Raw genomic sequence first — 20,711 nt, 5'->3', positions numbered from 1 at the left:
TCCATTGGCTGCGTACATCTGTTTGACAGCAGCGCGCAGTGTATTCTGTTGGCACCAGGAGGAGTTCGTCTCCCTGTTCCCTTCGTTATCGTCCCTGGAAAGCATGACGTCATTTCGCTCCATGAGTCGCTTGCAGATGGACGGGCGCTCAGGATGAAGACCGACCGCAGGACAGTGTCCCAGAATCACGAAATGTGTGAAACACACACACACAAACACACACACAACACACACACACACACACACACACAAGCTAATCGACTTAACGGGTGAAAAAGCTTAGAAGTCAAATTCGTACCCAGAATTTCATATGGGTAGATAACACTGGGGAGGGGTGAAAGGTGAATCTTTTTTGTTTTGTTTCAAATAACGCACCAAAATGAAAAACAAGAACGGTAGTGCACCAGTTTTGCTTCTGGTGTTATAAATTCTATAAACCGACCACAAAGAAGCTACCATACAAAGCGTTGCTCTATACTTTATTAGAATAAAGTCACTTTTATAAAATAGTCGTGTTAATTTGTTTACATTTCTGTGTTAAATATATTTTAAAAAACGAATGAAAGTCCGACTTTATTATCAGTCTCACAATAAAGTTGTACATGCTGGACAGGCAGGGCGCCTCCGGGTTGTGGAGACACTCAGGGGCGCAGGAGAGACAAAGCCAGTGGAGCCAGCAGAGGACTCAGGCGATTACTGTTGACATTTCCACCTCTCAGTTCTGCCAGGACGAACAAACAGATACAACAGCAGACCTGTTACAATCGAGTTATCAGGGGCGTGTTCACAGACCTTATACGAACCCCTCACCCATCGTTTTTACCTCTTGAAGCCTTACAGTAGGAGGCGCATTAAAAGCTTTGAGAGTTTCCTAAATGTGCAAAAGCATGGGTTTTAAACTGCATTTTGACCCTTAATGTCAGGCTATAGGATGAACAATCAAGGTTCAAAAACAAACTACAGACATGAGTGTAATAATAAAATATAAAGTCCACATACGGTATGCACAAAATAGTAAGGCAAAGCAAGACGTACTGGGTGAATGGAACGGGCAGAGGTTTACTCCACACCCAAGAGAGAAGGAAAGAAACGTTTCGGCGGTGGAGGCCCTTACCGCAGCGCTCCCCAGAGTGGGCACGTGGGCACACGCAGGCGCAGCTCTGGGTGTCCAGGAAGCCCTGGTTGTGGCAGATCTTGCCCCCGCAGCACTTGGGTGTGCCTGTGGTGTTTCTGAAAGGAGCTGCAGCGACAGAGGGCAGTCAGGCACAGCGCCCTCACGCCTCTCACACAGATCACAGGGTCACGGATCAGAGCCCGACGAGGGTGAGCCGCCCCTCCTGGAGGTATCTGGCTCCCGGCCGGGGCCTGCAGGGAGGGCAGGAGAGGGACCCCCACACCCGCGAGGCTAAGTGGGGGACACCTGTGGAGGCTGTTTGCTTCACTGCGCTGCGGTAGAGAGAGACCTCTCCTCCTGACAGTTCACCCCCCACCCCCTCGCGGTAGATCAGGGTCTGGCGAGAGTCTGCGAGACAGCCAGATACTCGCCTGCACTCCGCCTGCTTCGCTCAGGTGCTGATCTCCGGCTCCAGACTGGAAACACCCCGGAAATCGCCAAGGGAATAAACTTGATATCCGATATTATCTTTAAAAGTGGCTGTTGTTCTCTAACCAACACCAGCTTGTGAAATAAATCCAATTCAAACTTCCCAAAGCACAGCCTTTTGAACACAAGAGTGCACAAGCTGTGGGTAGCAGCATGTATCCAAGATGGGCATTAATCATGCCTGATGAGCGGACTTTATGTAAGCGCTGTGAGTCAGGCATTAGCAACTGTAATCTGTTCACAGTCCAGGTCTTGGGTTTCTGCTGGTCTCTGCTTACCGCACTGTTTGCATTTGGCTCTGCAGTGATCCACTCTAATCACAGCACAGTTGGGTTCATACAGCGTGGAGCAGAAGCTGGGGTCTGAGTCCTCACAGGCTTCTGAAACAGTGAGCACGGCCAAAAGGCAAAAGCAAAGAGAAAGAGAGCAGGATGAGGACGGGAAGACTCTGTGCACTTCAGCAAAGTGCAACAGAAAAAGAGTGACTGGGAAACTCGCACTCAGGTAAGTGCCATAACTCAGGTCGGTTTAGTTGCTGAAACATTTTTTAGTTTTTAATATTAAACTGGCCATGTCTAGAATTCCATCCAACCGTTGTCTACTCACTTTATCCAACTCAGGGTTGCAGGGGAGACGGAGCCTATCCCAGGAAGCCTATGCTAAAAGAGAGTGGAGCTAACTTTTCTCCTGGAGCTGAACTCCAGAAACCTGCCCGTCTGATTGATAGTCCAGATCAGTGCAGGTACTGCATTCACCTGAGCAGTCAGCGTAGTCCCAGCCCTCTGCACAGGAGCAGCTGCAGAGCTCCTCGTTGAGAACCCCGCAGTTCTTACACTGCAGGGGACAACCTGCAGCACACAGCAACAGCACAACTGAGATGCACACAGACACACACAGTATCCAAGGCAAGGCTGATCACTAATTCGTAATGACAGGTTAGGTGGCAGTGGAGTTCTGTTTCCTCTCCTTTCCCAGACCCCCTGGAGCTATTTTAATGCTAAGTCTCAGGGTGCAGCCCCCTGCTCTGCATGAAGAAGGTACAGTAGCTGGGCACCCTGGCTCTGCCTACACAAGAGGCTCTTGTGCCTCTCCACCGGAAACCCAGTATTTTAAGCACAGATGGCATGAAGAGATAAATGAGATGTCCTGTGTGAACTGTCAAATAAGAAGATCTATACAAAAATCTGTTCTCACTGTTAAATGAATTAGTTTGTTTCAGGTGCCAACGCAATGTCTGTTTACAATGCAATGTGATGCACAGGAGTCACATATATGCACTGTCTGTATAAAAACAAACCTGCATAGTCTCTTTAGAATCCTTAATCTACGTGCCATTCACGACTGCTAGTATCAGGTTTCAGCAAACGAAACGAGATTGTGAGTGACTGAAGTGAGGGCAATGTGTTTTAAGAACAGTGTGAAGATGCTATGAACATCTGCTTTACTCAAAAAGACATGTTTGTCACAGAACAAATGTTTGCATGATCATGCTCCCACACACATTCTGTCACCAGTATAACATGTTCACTGTGTGCAATAAATCTCCTTGTTTACTAAGGCCACTGCACTGAAACTGAAACACTCTTACCACAGTCTCCACGGGGACAGACAACTGTAATAGAAAAGCAGAATACAGTATTAAAGTCCACTAAAGATCACAAACACGTTTGGGTTTTGAAATTCATTATCTATTCAAGAAAACTCGGGGTCTTACTGCACAGCCCGTCTTCACACCAGCCCTGGCCTGAGTCACACCTTGAGCAGGGCGGTCCTCTCAGGTAAGGCACCCAGGGCTCCAGTCCACTGTTCCCACTGCAGTTACAAGACACACACTGCCCTGGTCAGCCTCCAGCCAAAGGTCAAAGTGACCAGTACTCAGTGGCAGTCAGTTTGATTATTCAGCCTTAGAATGAGTTCTGCCCACAAAAACATGACCACCCAGAATCACCCAGTTTATGAACAGAAGACATAGGTACAGAAAATGCAGGACTGACCAAATGTTCTACAAATAAACCGCACTGGAACACCTAGATAAACACAGCTGACCAGGATGAAAGACAAATCTGAAGCAATTCTCACCTGGGTGCGTAATTACAGACCACATAGGTAAACCTTCCAGGGCACTGAGAGCCATTCAAATACCCGCAGCCCACATACTGCGTTCCTGCCCAGGCGAGCTGCAAAAGAGACCAGCGTGACTGAGCAGCGGGCCCCGAGGTGGAAAACCGCACGCAGCCATGTGGCGGAAGAAGGAATCTGTGGTATTGTCTTCCCACTTAATTATCTCCCAGACGGAGGTGAATGACAGCAGTCTATCGGACTCTGATTCGTCTTTGGTTCAGCTCGCGAACTCTGCGCGCTGGGGCCTGAGGAGTCCCTGATGCTCGAACGCCATCAGGGGCGTCTCTCCTGGCTTGTTTAAAAATAGACACGACATTACTCATCCTCAGTGAGCCATCATTTCCACCCACCCTGGGGTCCATTACAGAGGTCGCTTAACGATTACCATCTTAATGACAGCGACACCAGCGGCTTTGTGAAATGACACCCACAGTCTCAGCAGTGGCACACATTATGACAGGTCTTAATAGTGACACACAAGTATTCAATGGGAATGTGATGGACCTTTTAGTTTTTACCAAGAACACATCTCGAAGTCCTAAGGAGTAATGAAAAGAAGACCAAAACTGATATTATACCATTGACAAAGTATTCAATCCACAAGCTAATGTCAGAGCTCAACTGCAGTTCGGAAAAGATAACAATTAAAACAGTCAATACAATGACAAACTAATGAGCTGAAACTGACTGGATTTCTCTGTAGGAGCAGAAGTGAGTGTTTTAAAAGGTGATCTTAATTCAGTGGCATCTCAAGATCTCTGTACCAGGGTTAAATTAGATCACATAAGCTTTAATTGGATCAATTTGTGGATTGCCTTAAGTTTCTTAAGCTGCTAAGGACTTCAAGAGAGGTGCAGTATACATCCTGCTGGATTGCAGACCTTGAGGACCTGTTACTAAACAGATGTCTCAGATTAGAACAGGCTTGTTAAAATCTTCCCTCTGGGCACTTCCTCACCTTACTAGATCACCACAGCTCCTTTTCCTGCCTTGCCTTTCTCCGTAAAACAGGGAATGTTTTGGGATTTTGTTCTTATTCACACACAGCGGCACCGTACACTGACGTCACATCTCAGTAGCTTGATTTTATTTCAGGAACCTAACCTTTGGTCCGGCGATCAATGCATCTACAGTATCTGGCAGAGACCTGTTATGATATAAATAGAGGGGGAAATACGAATCTGAAGATTTGTTCTTTCAATTGCAAAGCAGCTCCGAAGCAGTGTCTCCAGGGACACCTTTACTGCGCCTTGTGTGAGGGAGTACCTGAGTGTAGTGTCCACAGACAGGGCCCGAGCAGCGACTCTCCTCGTAGTCGTACCCCTGCTCCTCCTCCCACCAGGCCCCCACGGCCAGCACGGTCCGGGCCTCCACCTGCAGGGCAGCACAGAGCATTTCCTGTCATTCCCAGGTGCACTGCCAGACGCAGGTATAAAGCCAAAACGTTTAGACAGAAGACAAGACACAGGTGAGCGTGGTGCAGGCAGCATGTAAAGCAGACGACTGCAGCTTGTTCCAAGCGAGCCGGGAAAACAGGTGTAAAATGGGGAACACTGAGCCTGAAGAGGTCATGTATGAGAAAAACTTTAGAAGTTTATATTGATGCAGCATTTACATCTACTAGGCAATGCGGGGAAGCAATAAAAAAGTCTACATAAAATATTAGGATATAAGTTAAAATGTAGAATTTAAATCAAGGAACATTATATTGGGAGGCGCAGATGTTAGTATTGGTGCCTTGGGTTCGGCTCTGGGGTGCTGTCTGTGTGGAGTTTGTATGGGCTTGTGAGCTTCCTCCCACAGTCCAAAGACATATGTGTGGGTTAGCTGGCCTCCGGGAAAATTGGCCCTGTCTGTGTCCGTGTGTGCCCTGCGATGGACTGGCGTCTGATCCAGGGTGTACCCTGCTTTGTGCCTGTTGCTTGCCAAGAGAGGCTCTGCGCTGAATAAAGCAGTTAGAAAATGGGTGGATTTTTCCTTTTTTTTTAATTAGACAGTATGTTAATGTTGTATACCAGTACAAGTAAGACCTAATTTAGTACACCTTGTACAATTTTGTCACTATGATATAAAAAGGACACCGCTGCCCTGGAATTGGTTGAAAAACCCCGGGGACAGAACATGTCAAATTGGGAGAAGTTCATTAAACACTGAGATTTCTTACACAAAGCGGTCGTGGGAGAACAAGCTACCTGTCATGTTGCTGATGTGATACTATTGCTTCTTTGAAGAAATTAATTAGCTACTGGCAATGTGAGAAGCTAGATTCTTCCATTTTCTCACCAGTTTACCCAGTACGGGGTCCCAGAGGAGCTGGAGCCTATGCCAGCAAGTGAGGAGCACAAGGCAAGGTGTAACCCTGGACAGGACTCCAGGCCATCACAGGGCACACAGACACAGACACACCAGGGGCCATCTTCCCAGAAGCCTAGTTACCTGCCTGTAAGTCTTTGGACAGTAGGAGGAAACCAGAGCACCCAGAGGAAACACACATGAACACAGGGAGAACATACAGACTCCACGCCGAGAGTGGCCCAGGTCCGGAACTGAACCCAGGGCCTCGTCGCCGTTAACCACTGCGCCACAGCGCCGCCTTGTTAAAAAGATCCGCAGAGGACAATTTAATTATTGACGGGATAAACACTGGTCGACAGGTGGCGCTGCAAAGCAGGAAGACCCCCCTAGTTTTCCAGTCGAGCAGCCGCCGGATCGCATTTCTGTCTGTGATTTTACAACCAGAAAGCAAAGGTTTCTGTGGGCGAGACTCGCAGAGGGTTTAGGAACGCATGTGGGGCGAAACTTTGAATCTCGTCATTGTAATGGCCCGTCTTAAAACTCTTTATGAAACCTTCATGTTCACAGAGAGGCCTGCTGCGAGAAAAGTATAGGAGAAAAAAAATGAATCTGCGCTGCATGTAATACATTCTCTTTTGAAACGAAAACAAACGTAATGTGTAGAATCCCACTGTAATCGTCTGTTAATTCTTCACGTGGCGTTAACTGCATCGTCAACATCCACCACATCCAAGAAGACGTGTTTCTTACACCTCGCATATTTACTGGTGAGAATTAATTAAAATGCGTTTAATTATTAAAGGACCATTTCCTCCGAATCGATACTGGGCAGTGCTCACGGAATCCAGCCTGCGGGGGTCGGTGCTCATGAACTTGTTGAGGTTCTGCCCGAGGTGCGTGTAGCCGCCGGTCTCCGCGCTCGGCTGGCCGTGGTCGAAGCTGCAGAGATCAGCCCAGTCCTGGGCCAGGCTGGCGAGACCTGCGTGCCATTCCTGCAGGGGAAAGAGCGTGTGAAAAACTGGACTAACACATCTTTCTTTCACCTTAGAAACATTGCCCGCATTATCGATGTCCGACGCCTGATCCACGCATTTGTCTCACGAAGGCTTGATTTCTCCAGCTCTTTGCTGTATGGGCTCCCGCACTCTCTTCTCAACGAGCTGCAGTTTGTCCACAGCTCTGCAGCTGGACCAGTTACTCACACCGGACCCCGGCAGCACATCACTGCTACACTCAGGTCTCCACACTGGTTGCCTATAAAGCCACATATCCAATATAAGGCTCTAAACAATATGACTCCATCGTACTTCTCTGAACTCCTCTATGCTAACCCTCCCTCATGTGAGCCCGGTCCACTTCCGACTGTCCACAGGACTAAGTCCCGGACTCCGGGAGACCGTGCCTTCTCTGTCGCTGCTCCAGTGTTGCGGAATGACCTTCCTCGGACTTGACGAGAGACAACTTCTGTGACTCTCTTCAAATCTAAACTGAAACCTTTTTTTTATCAAGGTCTACGTGTGATTGCCCACAGTCAATATGTAAAAACCAATATACCTTTTTTTTCATTTACTCTTTTTTTGTTTTCCTGGCCTTTTTCTTAATTCAAGATGTACAGTATCCTTGGGTTTGGAAAGATGCTTTATAAATAGTTAATTTATATTATTTATATATTTATATATATAATTTATATAATTAAAATAATAATAATAATAATTATTATTATTATTATTATTATTATTATTATTATTATTATTATTATTATATGTACCCCTAGTTCTGGAAACAGTTACTCAATTCGCACATACACTTTTACAGATAGACAGAAACAGAAAAAAAGCATGGTTCTGTATTGACTTTCATTTGGAAAAAAAACCCGTGAAAACATGATAAAATGTAAGTCCAGTTTTGTTCCCCCAAATTAAAAATAGTATGAGATAAAACTGTAGCTAACCCCTGGTCAGAGTATGTAAGAGTCTGAGAAGGGTTCTCATTTAGCGCTTAAAAGAAAACTTGGCTCTGAGGCTAACATCCACTTAGCTCAGGAAAATTGTGTAGTACTTTATTTTCACACCAAACAAGTCTCTTCTACGTTTTAGCGGCAACGGTAAGGAATAAAATAAGGCTTACCAGCTTTCTCATGTTAGCTGCTTGTGGCTTTACCCGCTTTCGGTAATTATTATGCAAATCCATCAGGATTTTTATTTCTTCTGCTGTGTAATCGGTATTTCTCCCATGTAAAACGATTACCGGGGTTAGCGCGATTAAACAGAAATAAAACATTTGCAGCATCGCCCTTGAAACGGGGCTCCGCGCAGCCACTGTCGGTCAGGGGTGCGAATGGCTCGGTCAGACTCCCGTCCGCTCAGAGAGGCTCGCTGACAGGACGGGCCAGCCTCTGCTGTCCGAGGAACTCCTGCCTCGTCATTTCACAGCAGGGGGACCAGGGGGAAACGTTTCTTCCGCCGAAGGCGACTAGATATTGAACCTTTAAAACTCTAAGATAAAAATAAGAAGAGCGACGCAGAGACTATTTATAATTTCCGTTTTTTTTTTACAACAGAGAACAGTTAACGTTTTTGAGAGTGAGGGAGGCAGACTATTGTATCAAAATACTAATCTGGGTTTTGTAACACGTTACAAGCAAATAAGCCGGCAAATGCGGTTTGCTGTTTAACGGGGTGGCTTGCCAGCAACAACTAATTTAAACGCACATTTTTCTCTGTTAAATGGATGAGTTTCTGATTACCAGACCAACACATTTAGTTACTACAAACACAAAAACGTAAAAGGTTAGTAAGGTTGACTGTAAGTACGTTTTGTCCGTGTGGATTCGTAGACCTAGCGACTCCTAGTGTTAAGAGGAGTTAACTGTGTACCACAGACAATAAAACATGAAAATATCGACGCATTACTTATACCTTATAAATACAACCAGCAAGAGGTAGTCCAGGTGCATCTCCCTGGAACGCACCCGAAAATGCGAAGTGGGTCTACTACGGGATTTACGCATGTACGTTTTTTATATATTGCTAAATCCATATAAAAGCTACTGAAATATTTACTAGATGAACGGTAAACGTCATTTGCGTTTATTTTTAAACTAACATTCCTTAAAATATTAGTTAAAAAATTTCATGCGGGGAAAAAATAAAAAAACAAAAGGCACCGCTGGGATTCGAACCCAGGATCTCCTGTTTACTAGACAGGCGCTTTAACCAACTAAGCCACGGCGCCGCTGTGGTGCAAGGAGGAAAAACTGCTATCATGACAGGATGGGTCGGGCAGCGGCGCTACTCCTGCCGCTTTCTAAAATCATTTTATATGAGAAATTAGTATTTTCTCACTCGTGTTCCTTTCGGGTTCCAACTCTATAAAGCCAACGCATTCTATGCTTTGCAAATGCTCCGAAGTGACGGTAAAGACAGTTTGATCCGGATCACTCGCTCTTTCAGACTTTGTCGAGCTTGATCTTCATTTTTAGCTTCGTCAATACTGGAGTCGCAAAAAACGTCGACTTACTCGAAAAGTTTATTTTATATTCTAGAGACAAAAACGCACGCTTTCAGTAAAACAAACACGTCGCACGTTAGCTGTGTTACGTCGGAATCACCCCGAAGTGCGAAGAAAAATCTTAACAAGAAATACGGGGCTGGATGCTACGAAGTTTGAGACCTACTGTAAGCGAAAACGTGCTTCTTCCAAAAGCCACCTCAAACCATCCACAAACGATACATGTAATTAACAGTTAAACTTTATTTGTATTATTAATGCATGACAATAATATCAACATAATTCATTTTATTAATAATTATAATAAATAATAAGGAATGGAGACATTCTTTATTTCAAACTACTGGTGTATTGCTGTTGTTAAAACGTCAGGTTTTCGAAACACACTTTAACTTTTAAAGCAATATGCACAGCAGGTATTTTAGGGAATATATCACAGAGGAAATCCTTCTCGGTGAACAGAGATTGATACCAGAATAATCTGTTTTCTGCTGTTTACTGGTTATTCCGTGCAGGGGAACTGCAGGTGATGTGTTTCGGTTCCCACGGACAAGCTCAGAGGACGGGAGGGGCTGGAAGGTCATTTCGGGAAGGCGACGTCAGTCGGCAGAAAACACATTTGGAAATAAAATCGGAATTCTCTGCCCGGGTGAGGGAGAAGGGTTTTTCACATGCTTCACACTGAAAAAGATTCAAGGGGAAATATTCAGACATTTTTACTATTTGCGTATTGGTGCCTGGCAGCGCTGGGGCCATAGGTTATCTGTGTGGAGTTTGCATGGGTTTCCTCCGGGTGCTCCAGTTTCCTCCCACAGTCCAAAGACATGCTGGTAAAAGTGGCCCAGGGGTGACTGTGTGCCCTGTGACGGACTGGTGTCCTGCCCAGGGTGTGTCCTGCCTCGTACACACTGCTGGCCACGCCAGGCTCTGGCTAACCTGAGATCTTGTACTGGCCAATGCGTTAGAAAATAGGTGGTTGTTTCTCAGTGATGTACTCATCATGACAGCTGTTTGAAACGCAAAAGTTTCATACACGTAAAACGTAACGACGACAGCCAAACTCGTAGAACTCACGGTAATGAACGCTGTTTTGTGAATTGAATTACCAACCTTGACGATGTGAAACCCCGCCGCCTTCCTGGTTTCAATTACTGCTGGAATGTGATCGGAATTTTCAATATTCCACAGCCGCAGGGTTGAGTCCTGGAACAGCAGCAAGACAGAGTGTTTCCACAAGCAGAAGTTACCAAAGTGCCGTTTACTATATTGATAATCCAACCGAGGTTAAAAAACACGTGTGGCGCAGCTAAATCCTTTTCTACAAAAAAATCCCAGTAAAGTTATTTCATTTGTGAAATTGCAAAGAGTCGTATTTATGACACGCTTGTTTAAAAAGTCCAGAAATACGTACCTTAGAACTTGAAGCAATCCACTTCTTGTCAGCACTGATGCTGACATCCGTTACCCAGTCTGTGTGTCCCTGGGGATTGCAATCACAATTAATCGGCATTGTCGTGCAAGATGCCCAATGACATGAGCAACAGCACTGCGGCGGAACGCACAGGGGATACACAGTCAGCTTCGAGTCAGTTTCTGTAAGGGGTTTTGCAGGTTGTTACCTTCAGAACCAGTTTTTTACAAGGTCCTTCCATATCCCAGACGGTGACATTTCTGTCACAGGCACCAGACACCAGGAGAGAGGCTGTAAGCCAATGAAAAAGCAGTTTTTCTATCATGTCTTTCACCTTTGCAGCTAACAATGCAGAAAGGCTGCATATGCAGCACAGGCACAAAAGTGCAAGATCATAATTCAAATCAAGTGGCAAAGTTAAACTTTCTTAAGTGATGATTATTCTTGTTTTTACAAAATTGCCTAAATTGCTTAGCATACCTTTGTGAAATGAGAATATACTACAGCATGTTCAATTGAAAATACCTCCTAGGGAAAATTTCTATGGCAATCTCTGCAACACTATAAACCTTTCTGCAACAGGAGAAAATTTCAGGTTCTCGTCTTCTCTTCTTTAAATCATCCCAGAGTTTAATAAGGTCAGAAGTTGTTTTTACACACTTTATCTTCTACCTACAAGAGCCTTTACTAAAAAAGCCATGCAATCTCATTAGATCCTGACAAGAAACCCTCCATGTAGGCAAAATGAGTGTCAGGAAAGCATACAGTACCTTGTCAATAGTGTGCACAGACAGCCAAGTCCCAAAAGAGACATCAATCAAGATAAATCCAAGGTCCACGAAAACAAACATGAACACAAGTATACATAACACAAGAAAAGAAATAAAAAACTATGGGTCTCTATTGACCCTTTGTGATAACAACTCTACAGTGCAGGGTCACTGTGGGGGACAGGCTAAGCATAGAGGTAAATCGAAATTCAAGATGGGACTTTGCAATTGTCCGTGGCTATGGATAACTAGGATGGAGATTTCCCCTTCATCTCGAACTCACATTTTCCACAGCATGCCGGTCTTTGCAAATGAAAATACCTGCATTCAGAGCCATTACGTTCAGTCAGAGAATGTTCAGCTGAAAGTATCCCTCTGTAAGCCCGTGCCCTGAGCTGAACACTGAACGCGGCGCATTGTTAAAATGTGGTGAACACATTTATGACATAATTCTTCACAGCTGTTTTGCCATGTACAGCTCCGACAAGGCAAATACTCGAGAAGGAAACTGCACTAACGATCTGTCCTGACTGCTACACAATCAGCGAACCCGCTGCAGTGGTGGAGAGAGGAACAAGACAGGGGGCAGAGAGTCTTACAGTCCTCAGAGAACACACAGGAGCTGATGTTGCCCTCGTGGCCCTTGCTTAGCGTCACTCCTCCTCGTGAACGAAACCGCCCCGTTGGGATATCCCACAGCCGCAAGGTTTTATCCCACGACGCCGTGCACAGGTGCCGCCCGTTCCCGGTGAAGCAGCAGCTGGAGATCACGTTGGAGTGACCACTGCAGCGGAACCGGCAACGATGTGCGAGGCAGACAACAAGAGGGTTAAACAGCAGCAGCGCAATTCATGACAAAGCAAGGCTGTGCTCAAGAGATAGCCATTTGGCTTCCATCTGTTGTTCATTGATAGATCCAAGAATCCCATCCACACAATGAGGAGATGTTAGTGACTCACCGTGCAGAATAACCTGCACCTGCTCATCCTACTGTTAATCAGTGTTTACTATCCTTATGTCTGAGCCAGTCATTCCTGAACAGCCACGTGAGTCTTGTTCCCTGTGGTAAAGCTGATATAGTGGTGGTGATTAAGGCCCATAACTCTAAACTCCGTTTGCTCGGCGGTCGCATGTTTATACAATTCGTAAAAGTTGAAGATTACCCCCGTAACGTGCTGTTCACAAAAAAATCAATTATCTTTTCACCATGTCCCCATCTTCACTTTATTAAATTAGAGGCGAGATTAAAATCAACATCTCCGAGACGAGCGTCTATGACAGCTCTACAGAGTTATGGTTCAGCATCTGGAATTATATGAGCCCCGAACGAGAAAGAAACGTGCATAGTACTGTAGAGTTATTGCGAAGTTCCAAGGAATTAATAACAAACTAGGGGTAAGTTCTCCTTACAAAAAACAGAGGTGTAAACACTGGTCTGCCAATGAATGTCACAGAATAAAAATCATTAAAAGGGCTTCTTTTTCTCCAGATAACCTTGGAAGGTATATTCTGAAAACACTCGTCAAAGACATGAAGTGCAAAGATGTTGTGAAGTGTGACCTGGTGGGGGTACACTTTAACAATGACACTTTCTGAAAAAGATCGCTGGGCATTCCATCACTGTGCCTCATTCAGAGCCTGCGTCTTGGCAGAGGCCCAGTGCTTTCCCGAAGATGAGATATACTGCAGCAGGGATCTCCGGAGTCAGAAAGGATGGCTTAAAGCTGGATTAAGGAACCCCAGGGAAGCCTAAACAGCATGAAATCTACACCACAGGTTTACAGCTCCAACAAAAGCACTTGGTTTCTTTTTATAGCATGCTTTATAATCATGAAGGGAATCAAATACATGCCTAATACCGGTGGGCTACAGGGCCAGGCTTGTTTTCGTATGGGGAATAATAGCCTATCTGCTGAGGGATAAGAATGTGCTGTTTCAATAAACTGCCCCAGGGCTTTTACATACAGGAAGCACATCCCCACTGACCTGTTTATTGAGAGGGTGGTCCTGCGGGCAACAAAATCCCAAAGTTTAATGCTTTTATCTGCTGAAACACTGGCAACACGCTGGCTTCCAGGATCGAACCGGCATCCTGTCACCGTGGATTTGTGGTGGCCTGAGAGGACAACACACAAACAGCCGTGTCTGCAACGCCCAGGGTCACCCTTTACTCCATCTTAGATTGACCAAATATAAGCTACAACAGAGTAGTTTGCCATTATTATATAGTGTCTTAATGCCAGTAATTTGAAATGGTTTTGTCTCCCAGTTCCTTTTCTAATGAACAACCAACCAAAACCGCTGCTCAACTGAGAAGTCGAAGTATAAATATCTCATACGTGTCATTTTTTTATACTGCCAGCAGATATAATTTTTTTCTTTCTACACAGTTGAGTAAATGTTTTTCTTTTAAACATCTTCTCAGCATTTTAAGCTCAGACAGGCATCCTTCCTGAAGGCGACCTCGGTTCATTAATGTGCATCCTAGACTGCAGCCTGTGGCAATACTGGCTAATTCACGGGCTCCAGGGAGCTGCCCGCTGTGCGAGAGCCCTCGTACTGATACAACCAGCCTTTAGTAAGTATTCAGCCTGCATTTGGCCCTGTAAGCAGCTCACCTGGAAATGCAAAGACTGGGCAAGAGCAACGACTATGCAGGAGTAAAGAACTCCATTCACGATTTCGCAAGAAAACTGTACAGTTTATCCGCTTTTAAGCCATTCACACCACCCCCCCAAAAAAGCAAACGTCCCACCTTTGATTTTAAATATTTTCTCCCCAGAGTCCACGCAGGTGATGTAGATCGCATTTTCCATATCGGTTGAGGAGGCTATGTACTTCCCATCGGGAGACACGCTGCAGGAGGTCAGGAGGCCATCGTGAGCAGCCGACCACTGGAACAGCAGCAGGAGTAAGCGAGGGCTACCAGCCCAGCAAATCCTCCCAACACTACTCTTATTACAGCTGGCTTAACGGTGGGCAGAGAGCTATACAAAGTGCTGCCTTTCAGATCTATGCACGTGGCCGACCAATTATTGTTTGTCAACTCTGAATTGAAAGAGAATCAAGCTGAGTCATAACTTAACAAAGGAATCGGAATGACCTACTAGAACCTCTCCTGTTTTCATGTCCCAGGCTTTCATCGTCTTGTCCCAGGATGCTGTGATTAGCCTGAAAAGCAACAGGCGGAACTACAGTGAGACTTTTACAATCTGGTTATACTTCCTCTGTGTACGAGTTCACCGATATATTGTGTACTGTACATCAAGACAAGCGCCCACACTGGAATCTGTTATTCCCAAGATTGTATCCACATGCTTTCTTTAATCAAATTAAAGTGGATACTTTCCTCAGCTGGGTAAAGGAAAACACTTCGGTTCTATGAGCTATTTGGATTCAAAATGGATTGACTGTAAGATTTAGCATCGTCCACCAATGTGTATGCATTTCATTTCAGTTTTGGTGAAGGCAGCCATCCCCTAATTTTCTACTAATTAGATAAGATGACGCTTAGTAAAGAGCTAATTAAGAATCTCTAAATGCACTTCAGGTTTCTCTCATAATTAAAATTGAAAACACACAGAATTCTACATTAGAAACCGAATTAGGTCAACAGGAAAAAGAGTGTATATACAGTACTGTAATGCAAATATGCACAAAGACAAATGTCTACATTGTTCAGAGTGCTAATATTTGGTGTGTGACCCTACTGCTTTGTACAGAGCCTGACATCTTGTTTTCATGCTCCCGTATGTTGTATGATGGGTGGCCATCGGTCTATTATCCTGTTTTTCCCATGAGCTGTATGCTCAGGTCTATTGTCTCGCCAAAGATGCAACCCTGCCCAGTTAAAAGTGCCCTGCTGGGATTGGAAATGGTGAATCAGAGTCTGTAGGCAGCCAGGGCACCTATAGTGGTCAAGCACCATGCTATACTGTAGCTGTTATATACTACACCGCTCTCCAGTCCAGCTCTAAACAAAACATCGTTAACAATTGTTTCTTGTCAATAATCTACAAGAAGCCCAGACTCAGCTGTGAAGAACATTTTGGTTTGCTTCTTTTCCTCAGTCTGTGTCCTGTACTTCCAACCATCCATGTGTTCTCTGGTGTCCACTCCCCCGCGAGGACTGCGATGGTAACAGGGTGCGCAGGACAGACCAGACTTCCCTTCCTCAAGTGATGGCCTCCAGCTCCTCCTGAGGGATTCCCCAGCGCTCCCAGGCCAGCCGAGAGATACAATCCCTCCAGCTCCTCCTGAGGGATTCCCCAGTGCTCCCAGGCCAGCCGAGAGATCCAATCCCTCCAGCGAGTCCTTGCTCTGCCCCTGGGGTACACCGGTACACCTGCAGTGGGAGGTGCCCTGGGTGATGCCCAAACACCTCCACTAGCTCCTCCCGGTCCAGAAGAGCGCTGACTCTACTCGTCTGAGAGCTCGGCTCCCGGCTCACCACCACGGGTCAGCATCTCACTGATCTTGCAGAAACATTATCAGCTGTACAGTACTTGCACTGGGCTCATCCACAAGATCACAACACTCAGTTTTATCTGAATATTTAGATATCACATTTGGGTCATTTAAATTTTCCTCCACCACCGCTGTCATTTGAGGATTTTGAATGGATCAGGTCCCCTTTTAATCTTCTCTGTTGTAGATTGACAAGGTTTCATTCTTTTAGCCTTGTTGCTCTTCACTGGACCGATTCCAGAGGAGCTATATCTTTTTTATAGCATGGAGACTAACATTTCACATAAAACTTACTTGGCGCAATTAGATTGGTTAGCCAACACAACACTGCATTAGGCAACATTTCATTTTTACATAAAATATAATGTTCTACCACTTGTATTTTGCTTTATATACACACGTTGTCCTGTTTCCATAATTGTTTCCAATACTGCATATATATTAGTTTAGTTTGGCTCTACATACACACCATTCTTATCTGGGCAATTGTGAATAAACATTTTATTATTTATATAAGCATAAAATGAGGAAATACTGATGAGGTATTAGGTTTTCCCCAGCTGATTGCTCAATTTCACCTTGAAGCTATCATCATAAATATTGAGCCACAGGACAAATTAATCCCATATTTCAACAGAAAACCCCTTCTTAGGTCCAAGCCGCAAAAAAACTGGATAGTGACGGAGTATGAAAAAGAACATGGCCTTTAGATGAAGAGTCATTGGGAATAAATTGAAGAAAAGCAATACAGGCAACGCGACCAGTCCTGCCAAACATAATATAATTTGTTTCCAGGCAAAACTCCCCGTCTGAAGTAAACAGCTGGTTTTATAGTACAGTGTTGGGGCTCGAGCGACGTCAGTAACATTTTAATTACCAGATGCTTTTGTGGGGGTTTGAGTTTCAATTTTTTTCTACGTCTATGAAAGTGATGTATCCAAGGCCGAATGCGCATTCTCTCCTGATGGCGTTGCCAGGCGACAGCGTCAGTGCCAGTGGGGTGCACAAACACACAGGCCTGTAATAAGGGAGCCCTTCAGGAGCACTTTACAAAGATCTGAAAATGAAAAATCACCCAGGAACTGCAGTTTCTTTATGTTTGGAAGCATGCAACTCATTGATTGGCCTTGAATGCAAACACATCCCTCTTTGAGGTGGCTGACCACATCACAGCCCACATCTAGGCAGAAGTGATGTTTGGATGCTGTTGAATACCAGGGAATTTCACATGGAAAAAAAGTTTCCCTTGCACATCCATGAGAAAACATCAGCTGTGACTTTAGCCCTACAGTTACACAGGGATTAAAGGTTGTAACACAAATGCACATCTCAACCTAAAAGGGAAATTAACTCTAGAAATAAAAAAAACTAGTGTAGTAAGATAAAAGTTATTTGAAATTGGAAACCCATTCTTTAATAATTAAAATCATGCTAAGCAGTTGTTTTTTAATAGCATTGAGAAATGCACGCTATTTCATTTTAACCTTTAAGAACACAACATTATAATAGTCATCACACTAAAACAAATGAACATGTTAAAGTAAATACTACTTAAGCCATTTAAGTTAGATAGCAAAAAATAGTGCTTGCATTTCATTGGCATTGTTCTCATGTTCTGAGCCACTGAAGTGAAAGTTCCTGAAGAGTACGACATATTTCATGTTCGTAAGAATAGGCGCTCTCCCTGAGTAAAGTAAAAACTTTTATTAGCCCATATGTGCTTTGCTGTGGTAGCTGTTGCTGCTGTCGCGCAGCTCTTGGTCCTGGGTTTGTGTGCTGTGCATGGATGGGAGACTGTCTTGCACCCAGTCAATATCCTTAAGCCATACTGTAATTGTATCCAGTGGAAATTATACTGTATATTTTTTTATCTTATACAGACCAAGCATGAATATTCATTCTTAAATTGTGCTCAATAAATTTGTATAGTCTAATATTCCCAATGTTTTTGTTCTGTTGTTCTGTAACATGCTATAGCTACTGTAGTGGCTATGCTCCTTCCATTGCATAACTTGCATTTCATTACTCTACCTCTGAATTATTAATTACTATCATATTGCAGCCTCACGTTTGTAGATGTCCTACTAGATTTCATAATCTTCTGTGATCGACCAAGGCGATCAGGTGCTAAACAGTTCAAACACTGCATTCATTGGTTGGCCCCTAGGACGTGAATTTCTAAAAACATATCCACCTTCTGTCTTTGATGAAAGCTTGGACTTAAATATACCAGTGCACCACATGTTTTTTTTTAATTAGGCTCTTCCAAACCAGTGGTGATAATCGGCGTACTTTTTTACCATTGTGTGTCTCTTCACACCGCACAGAACAAGCAGAGTTACAGCAGCACTTTCCTTGTTTTCCCTGGTCCACAGCCCCACCAGGCAGACCTGACCTTTCACAGCATCTAATGGATATTCCATAACAATCCAAAGCTGTGCCCACCCACAGCACTGCAAACCTCTCTTTTGTAAATGTATAGCCCTATAAAACAAACATCTCAGAGGTCACCTGTTATGATCCGGAGTCAAAGCACATCCAGTGATTGGCGCAGAGTGTCCTCTGTCGAAGACCAATAAGGGCACTCCACTTTCAGCATCCTACAGCGGGAGGAAGGTGGGGTGTGTTAGAGCTGGAAAGAGATGTGAGATGATCTGTTCACCCATTCGCTAGGTTCAAAAGTATTTTTATTTGTAATTAATTAAAATTTACAAGTTATTAACTGCACTACATTGTGTATGAATTTATTGTTCTAGTCCTGTACTTATGTGTGGCATTGATATGACATCTATTTTCACCATTTGGGATGAACACAGTATTTTGAATTTGAATTGAATTTATCAGTGGCAACAGAAACTCATGGTTTAACATTTCAAAGCTCCTACCCACAGCTTCGCAGTTCGGTCGTGGGAAGACGTCACGATTCTGCTGTCTTCAAAACAGAAACTGCAGCTACTAACGGCATCAGTGTGGCCTCTTAAGACTTTTATGGGTATCTGCGGAAAGCGAATAGGAGTTTAAAGACAAAGTTCATCGCACAGGATGTTCGTTTGCATAGCTCACGCCCCTCATCAGTAAACTTTCCTCTCCTGGTCCTGGAGGGGGGTTTCATGCCGACTGAAGCCTTAACGAGCCAGGCTGGATATTTACTAGCCCGCTCTCTGCCCGATCTCCGGGTGCTGTGAAGAGAGCCGACACCTACAGACAGGACCGCACAAACTCACCCTCCCGCAGGTCCCGGCAGGGGGAGTCCGACGCAACATTTTCGAGACTACGAAGGTAGCACAAGGGGGTTTCACAGTCATCACGCTGTGCTTCATGACTTGCCTGTACAAAAACACATTCCGTGTATACCTGCGATGTGTTCCTGCGGAGTACTGAATAACTCTAGTTAAGCTCACCTGAGACAGCTCCTGATGCTCCCACAGTGGAGTCCCTTTGTCACCCTCTTTTGTGTCTTCTGTCGCTTCCTCTACAGACAGAGGGTCCACACTGCTCCTCGCTGTAGGCATTTTCTAACGCACAGCTGCTGTTTGTGATTAATGTGAATATGAAGCACCTCTGCACTTCAAATCGCACGCCTGCGGAAGGCCAAATACTTTTGTGTTGGTTCCGGCGTCCCGCGTTTCCATGGCAATTACCGTACAGGGTTTTCACTGTCGCAAATATCGGGCTCCCAGAAGCCCGAGCCCCGTCATTTAATGTTTATTTGACAACATTAGGAGCAACCTTAACTGCAACAAATCCTACAACACACATCGTCCCCGAGTCTAAAAAAAGTCTTTGGCTTATGGGTTAAACTTTAACGATTAAAAATGGCAACAAAAAAAATTAAATATAGCCATTAAATTGTGAAAAAAAACAATGCTTTTTTTAACACTGTAGCATTTTCATAAAATATTCGGTGCAAAACCAATTAAAAACCGAGATGGACATAGTCTCAAGCATGTACCATGTCAGCAGTATGATTTTTATTCCTGATGTAAATCAACCCAGCAACCCAGCAGGAGTACGCAAGGGAAAACACCCCCTTTGATGCGTTTTCAAGGAAGATCTACAGCATCTCACCTTCCCGATTAGTTCAGAGTGGAATTGTAGATGAACTAGTTCTAGTACTACATTATCCCAACCATCTGTCAGGGTACAGCACAACTCTGAGGTCAAGCTCAGTTCCCTTTACCTTTTAAACCCATTGTTTCCATTCTTATTAAGGCGATAATGTTGTCATATTGAATTTTCTGAAGTGAATACCAATTGAATATTGAACTTTTCTTAAAAGTGACACCTTAATGGTAAGGTAACAAAAACTCCAAGGTAGTAGTAAATGGTCATGTGTTGCAACTTCACAAACAAGTATTTGATCATGAACTCATTTTAAAACCTCATTGTCCATGTCCTCTTTTTATAAGAATCTGATATAATCTAATAAGAGACAGATAGAAGAGGAAAAATTATTTCAATGGACACATTGTTCAATGACACTGTAAGGGAATTTCCACACACAGAGGTCACAAAGAGGTCAGTGGTTTTTCTG

At 44.4% G+C, this 20,711-nt stretch overlaps 2 protein-coding genes and 1 non-coding gene across 4 annotated transcripts; all 3 read right to left on the bottom strand.

The window, feature by feature from the left end:
- Positions 1-463: 463 nt before the first annotated feature.
- LOC148644249 (cysteine-rich venom protein-like) lies at positions 464-8,459 on the bottom strand. Its single transcript, XM_088613670.1, has 10 exons — positions 8,147-8,459; positions 6,859-7,011; positions 4,991-5,098; positions 3,683-3,780; positions 3,318-3,415; positions 3,192-3,215; positions 2,359-2,451; positions 1,882-1,983; positions 1,115-1,240; positions 464-721 (listed from the first exon to the last, which is right to left on the bottom strand). Exons 1-10 carry the CDS (start codon positions 8,306-8,308, stop codon positions 642-644), a joined length of 1,044 nt encoding a protein of 347 aa, XP_088469796.1. The 5' UTR covers positions 8,309-8,459; the 3' UTR covers positions 464-641.
- A 720-nt stretch (positions 8,460-9,179) lies between these two features.
- On the bottom strand, positions 9,180-9,253 carry trnat-agu (transfer RNA threonine (anticodon AGU)). The gene has a single exon. It is a non-coding gene; the product is annotated as a tRNA-Thr (tRNA).
- Positions 9,254-9,754: 501 nt separating this feature from the next.
- LOC148644247 (WD repeat-containing protein 88-like) lies at positions 9,755-19,819 on the bottom strand. Of its 2 annotated transcripts, none has more exons than XM_088613602.1 (11): positions 19,579-19,819; positions 19,063-19,173; positions 18,689-18,777; positions 14,818-14,881; positions 14,466-14,604; positions 13,697-13,826; positions 12,310-12,494; positions 11,149-11,231; positions 10,941-11,009; positions 10,640-10,732; positions 9,755-10,210 (listed from the first exon to the last, which is right to left on the bottom strand). In XM_088613602.1, exons 1-11 carry the CDS (start codon positions 19,687-19,689, stop codon positions 10,085-10,087), a joined length of 1,200 nt encoding a protein of 399 aa, XP_088469728.1. In that variant the 5' UTR covers positions 19,690-19,819; the 3' UTR covers positions 9,755-10,084. The 2 variants fall into 2 exon arrangements, with proteins under 2 accessions (XP_088469728.1, XP_088469729.1); XM_088613603.1 differs by lacking the exon at positions 19,579-19,819 and adding an exon at positions 19,402-19,540.
- Positions 19,820-20,711: the final 892 nt, after the last annotated feature.

The sequence above is a fragment of the Lepisosteus platostomus genome, chromosome 20 (assembly GCF_059453375.1).
Source record: "Lepisosteus platostomus isolate fLepPlt1 chromosome 20, fLepPlt1.hap1, whole genome shotgun sequence".
Classification (NCBI taxonomy): domain Eukaryota; kingdom Metazoa; phylum Chordata; class Actinopteri; order Semionotiformes; family Lepisosteidae; genus Lepisosteus; species Lepisosteus platostomus.
This window is presented reverse-complemented; position numbering and strand designations above follow the sequence as displayed.

Excerpts from the sequence above, each read along its gene's own strand:
- LOC148644249 (XM_088613670.1), bottom strand. The coding sequence starts at position 8,308 with ATGCTGCAAATGTTTTATTTCTGTTTAATCGCGCTAACCCCGGTAATC. Across the intron at positions 3,216-3,317 it reads GTGTGAAGACGGGCTGTGCA|TTGTCTGTCCCCGTGGAGAC; the intron begins GTAAGACCCCGA and ends TTTCTATTACAG. Across the intron at positions 722-1,114 it reads CCACTCTGGGGAGCGCTGCG|AACTGAGAGGTGGAAATGTC; the intron begins GTAAGGGCCTCC and ends TCGTCCTGGCAG.
- LOC148644247 (XM_088613602.1), bottom strand. The coding sequence starts at position 19,689 with ATGCCTACAGCGAGGAGCAGTGTGGACCCTCTGTCTGTAGAGGAAGCG. Across the intron at positions 13,827-14,465 it reads GAAAATATTTAAAATCAAAG|GCCACCACAAATCCACGGTG; the intron begins GTGGGACGTTTG and ends TTGTCCTCTCAG. Across the intron at positions 11,010-11,148 it reads GTAAAAAACTGGTTCTGAAG|GGACACACAGACTGGGTAAC; the intron begins GTAACAACCTGC and ends TGCAATCCCCAG.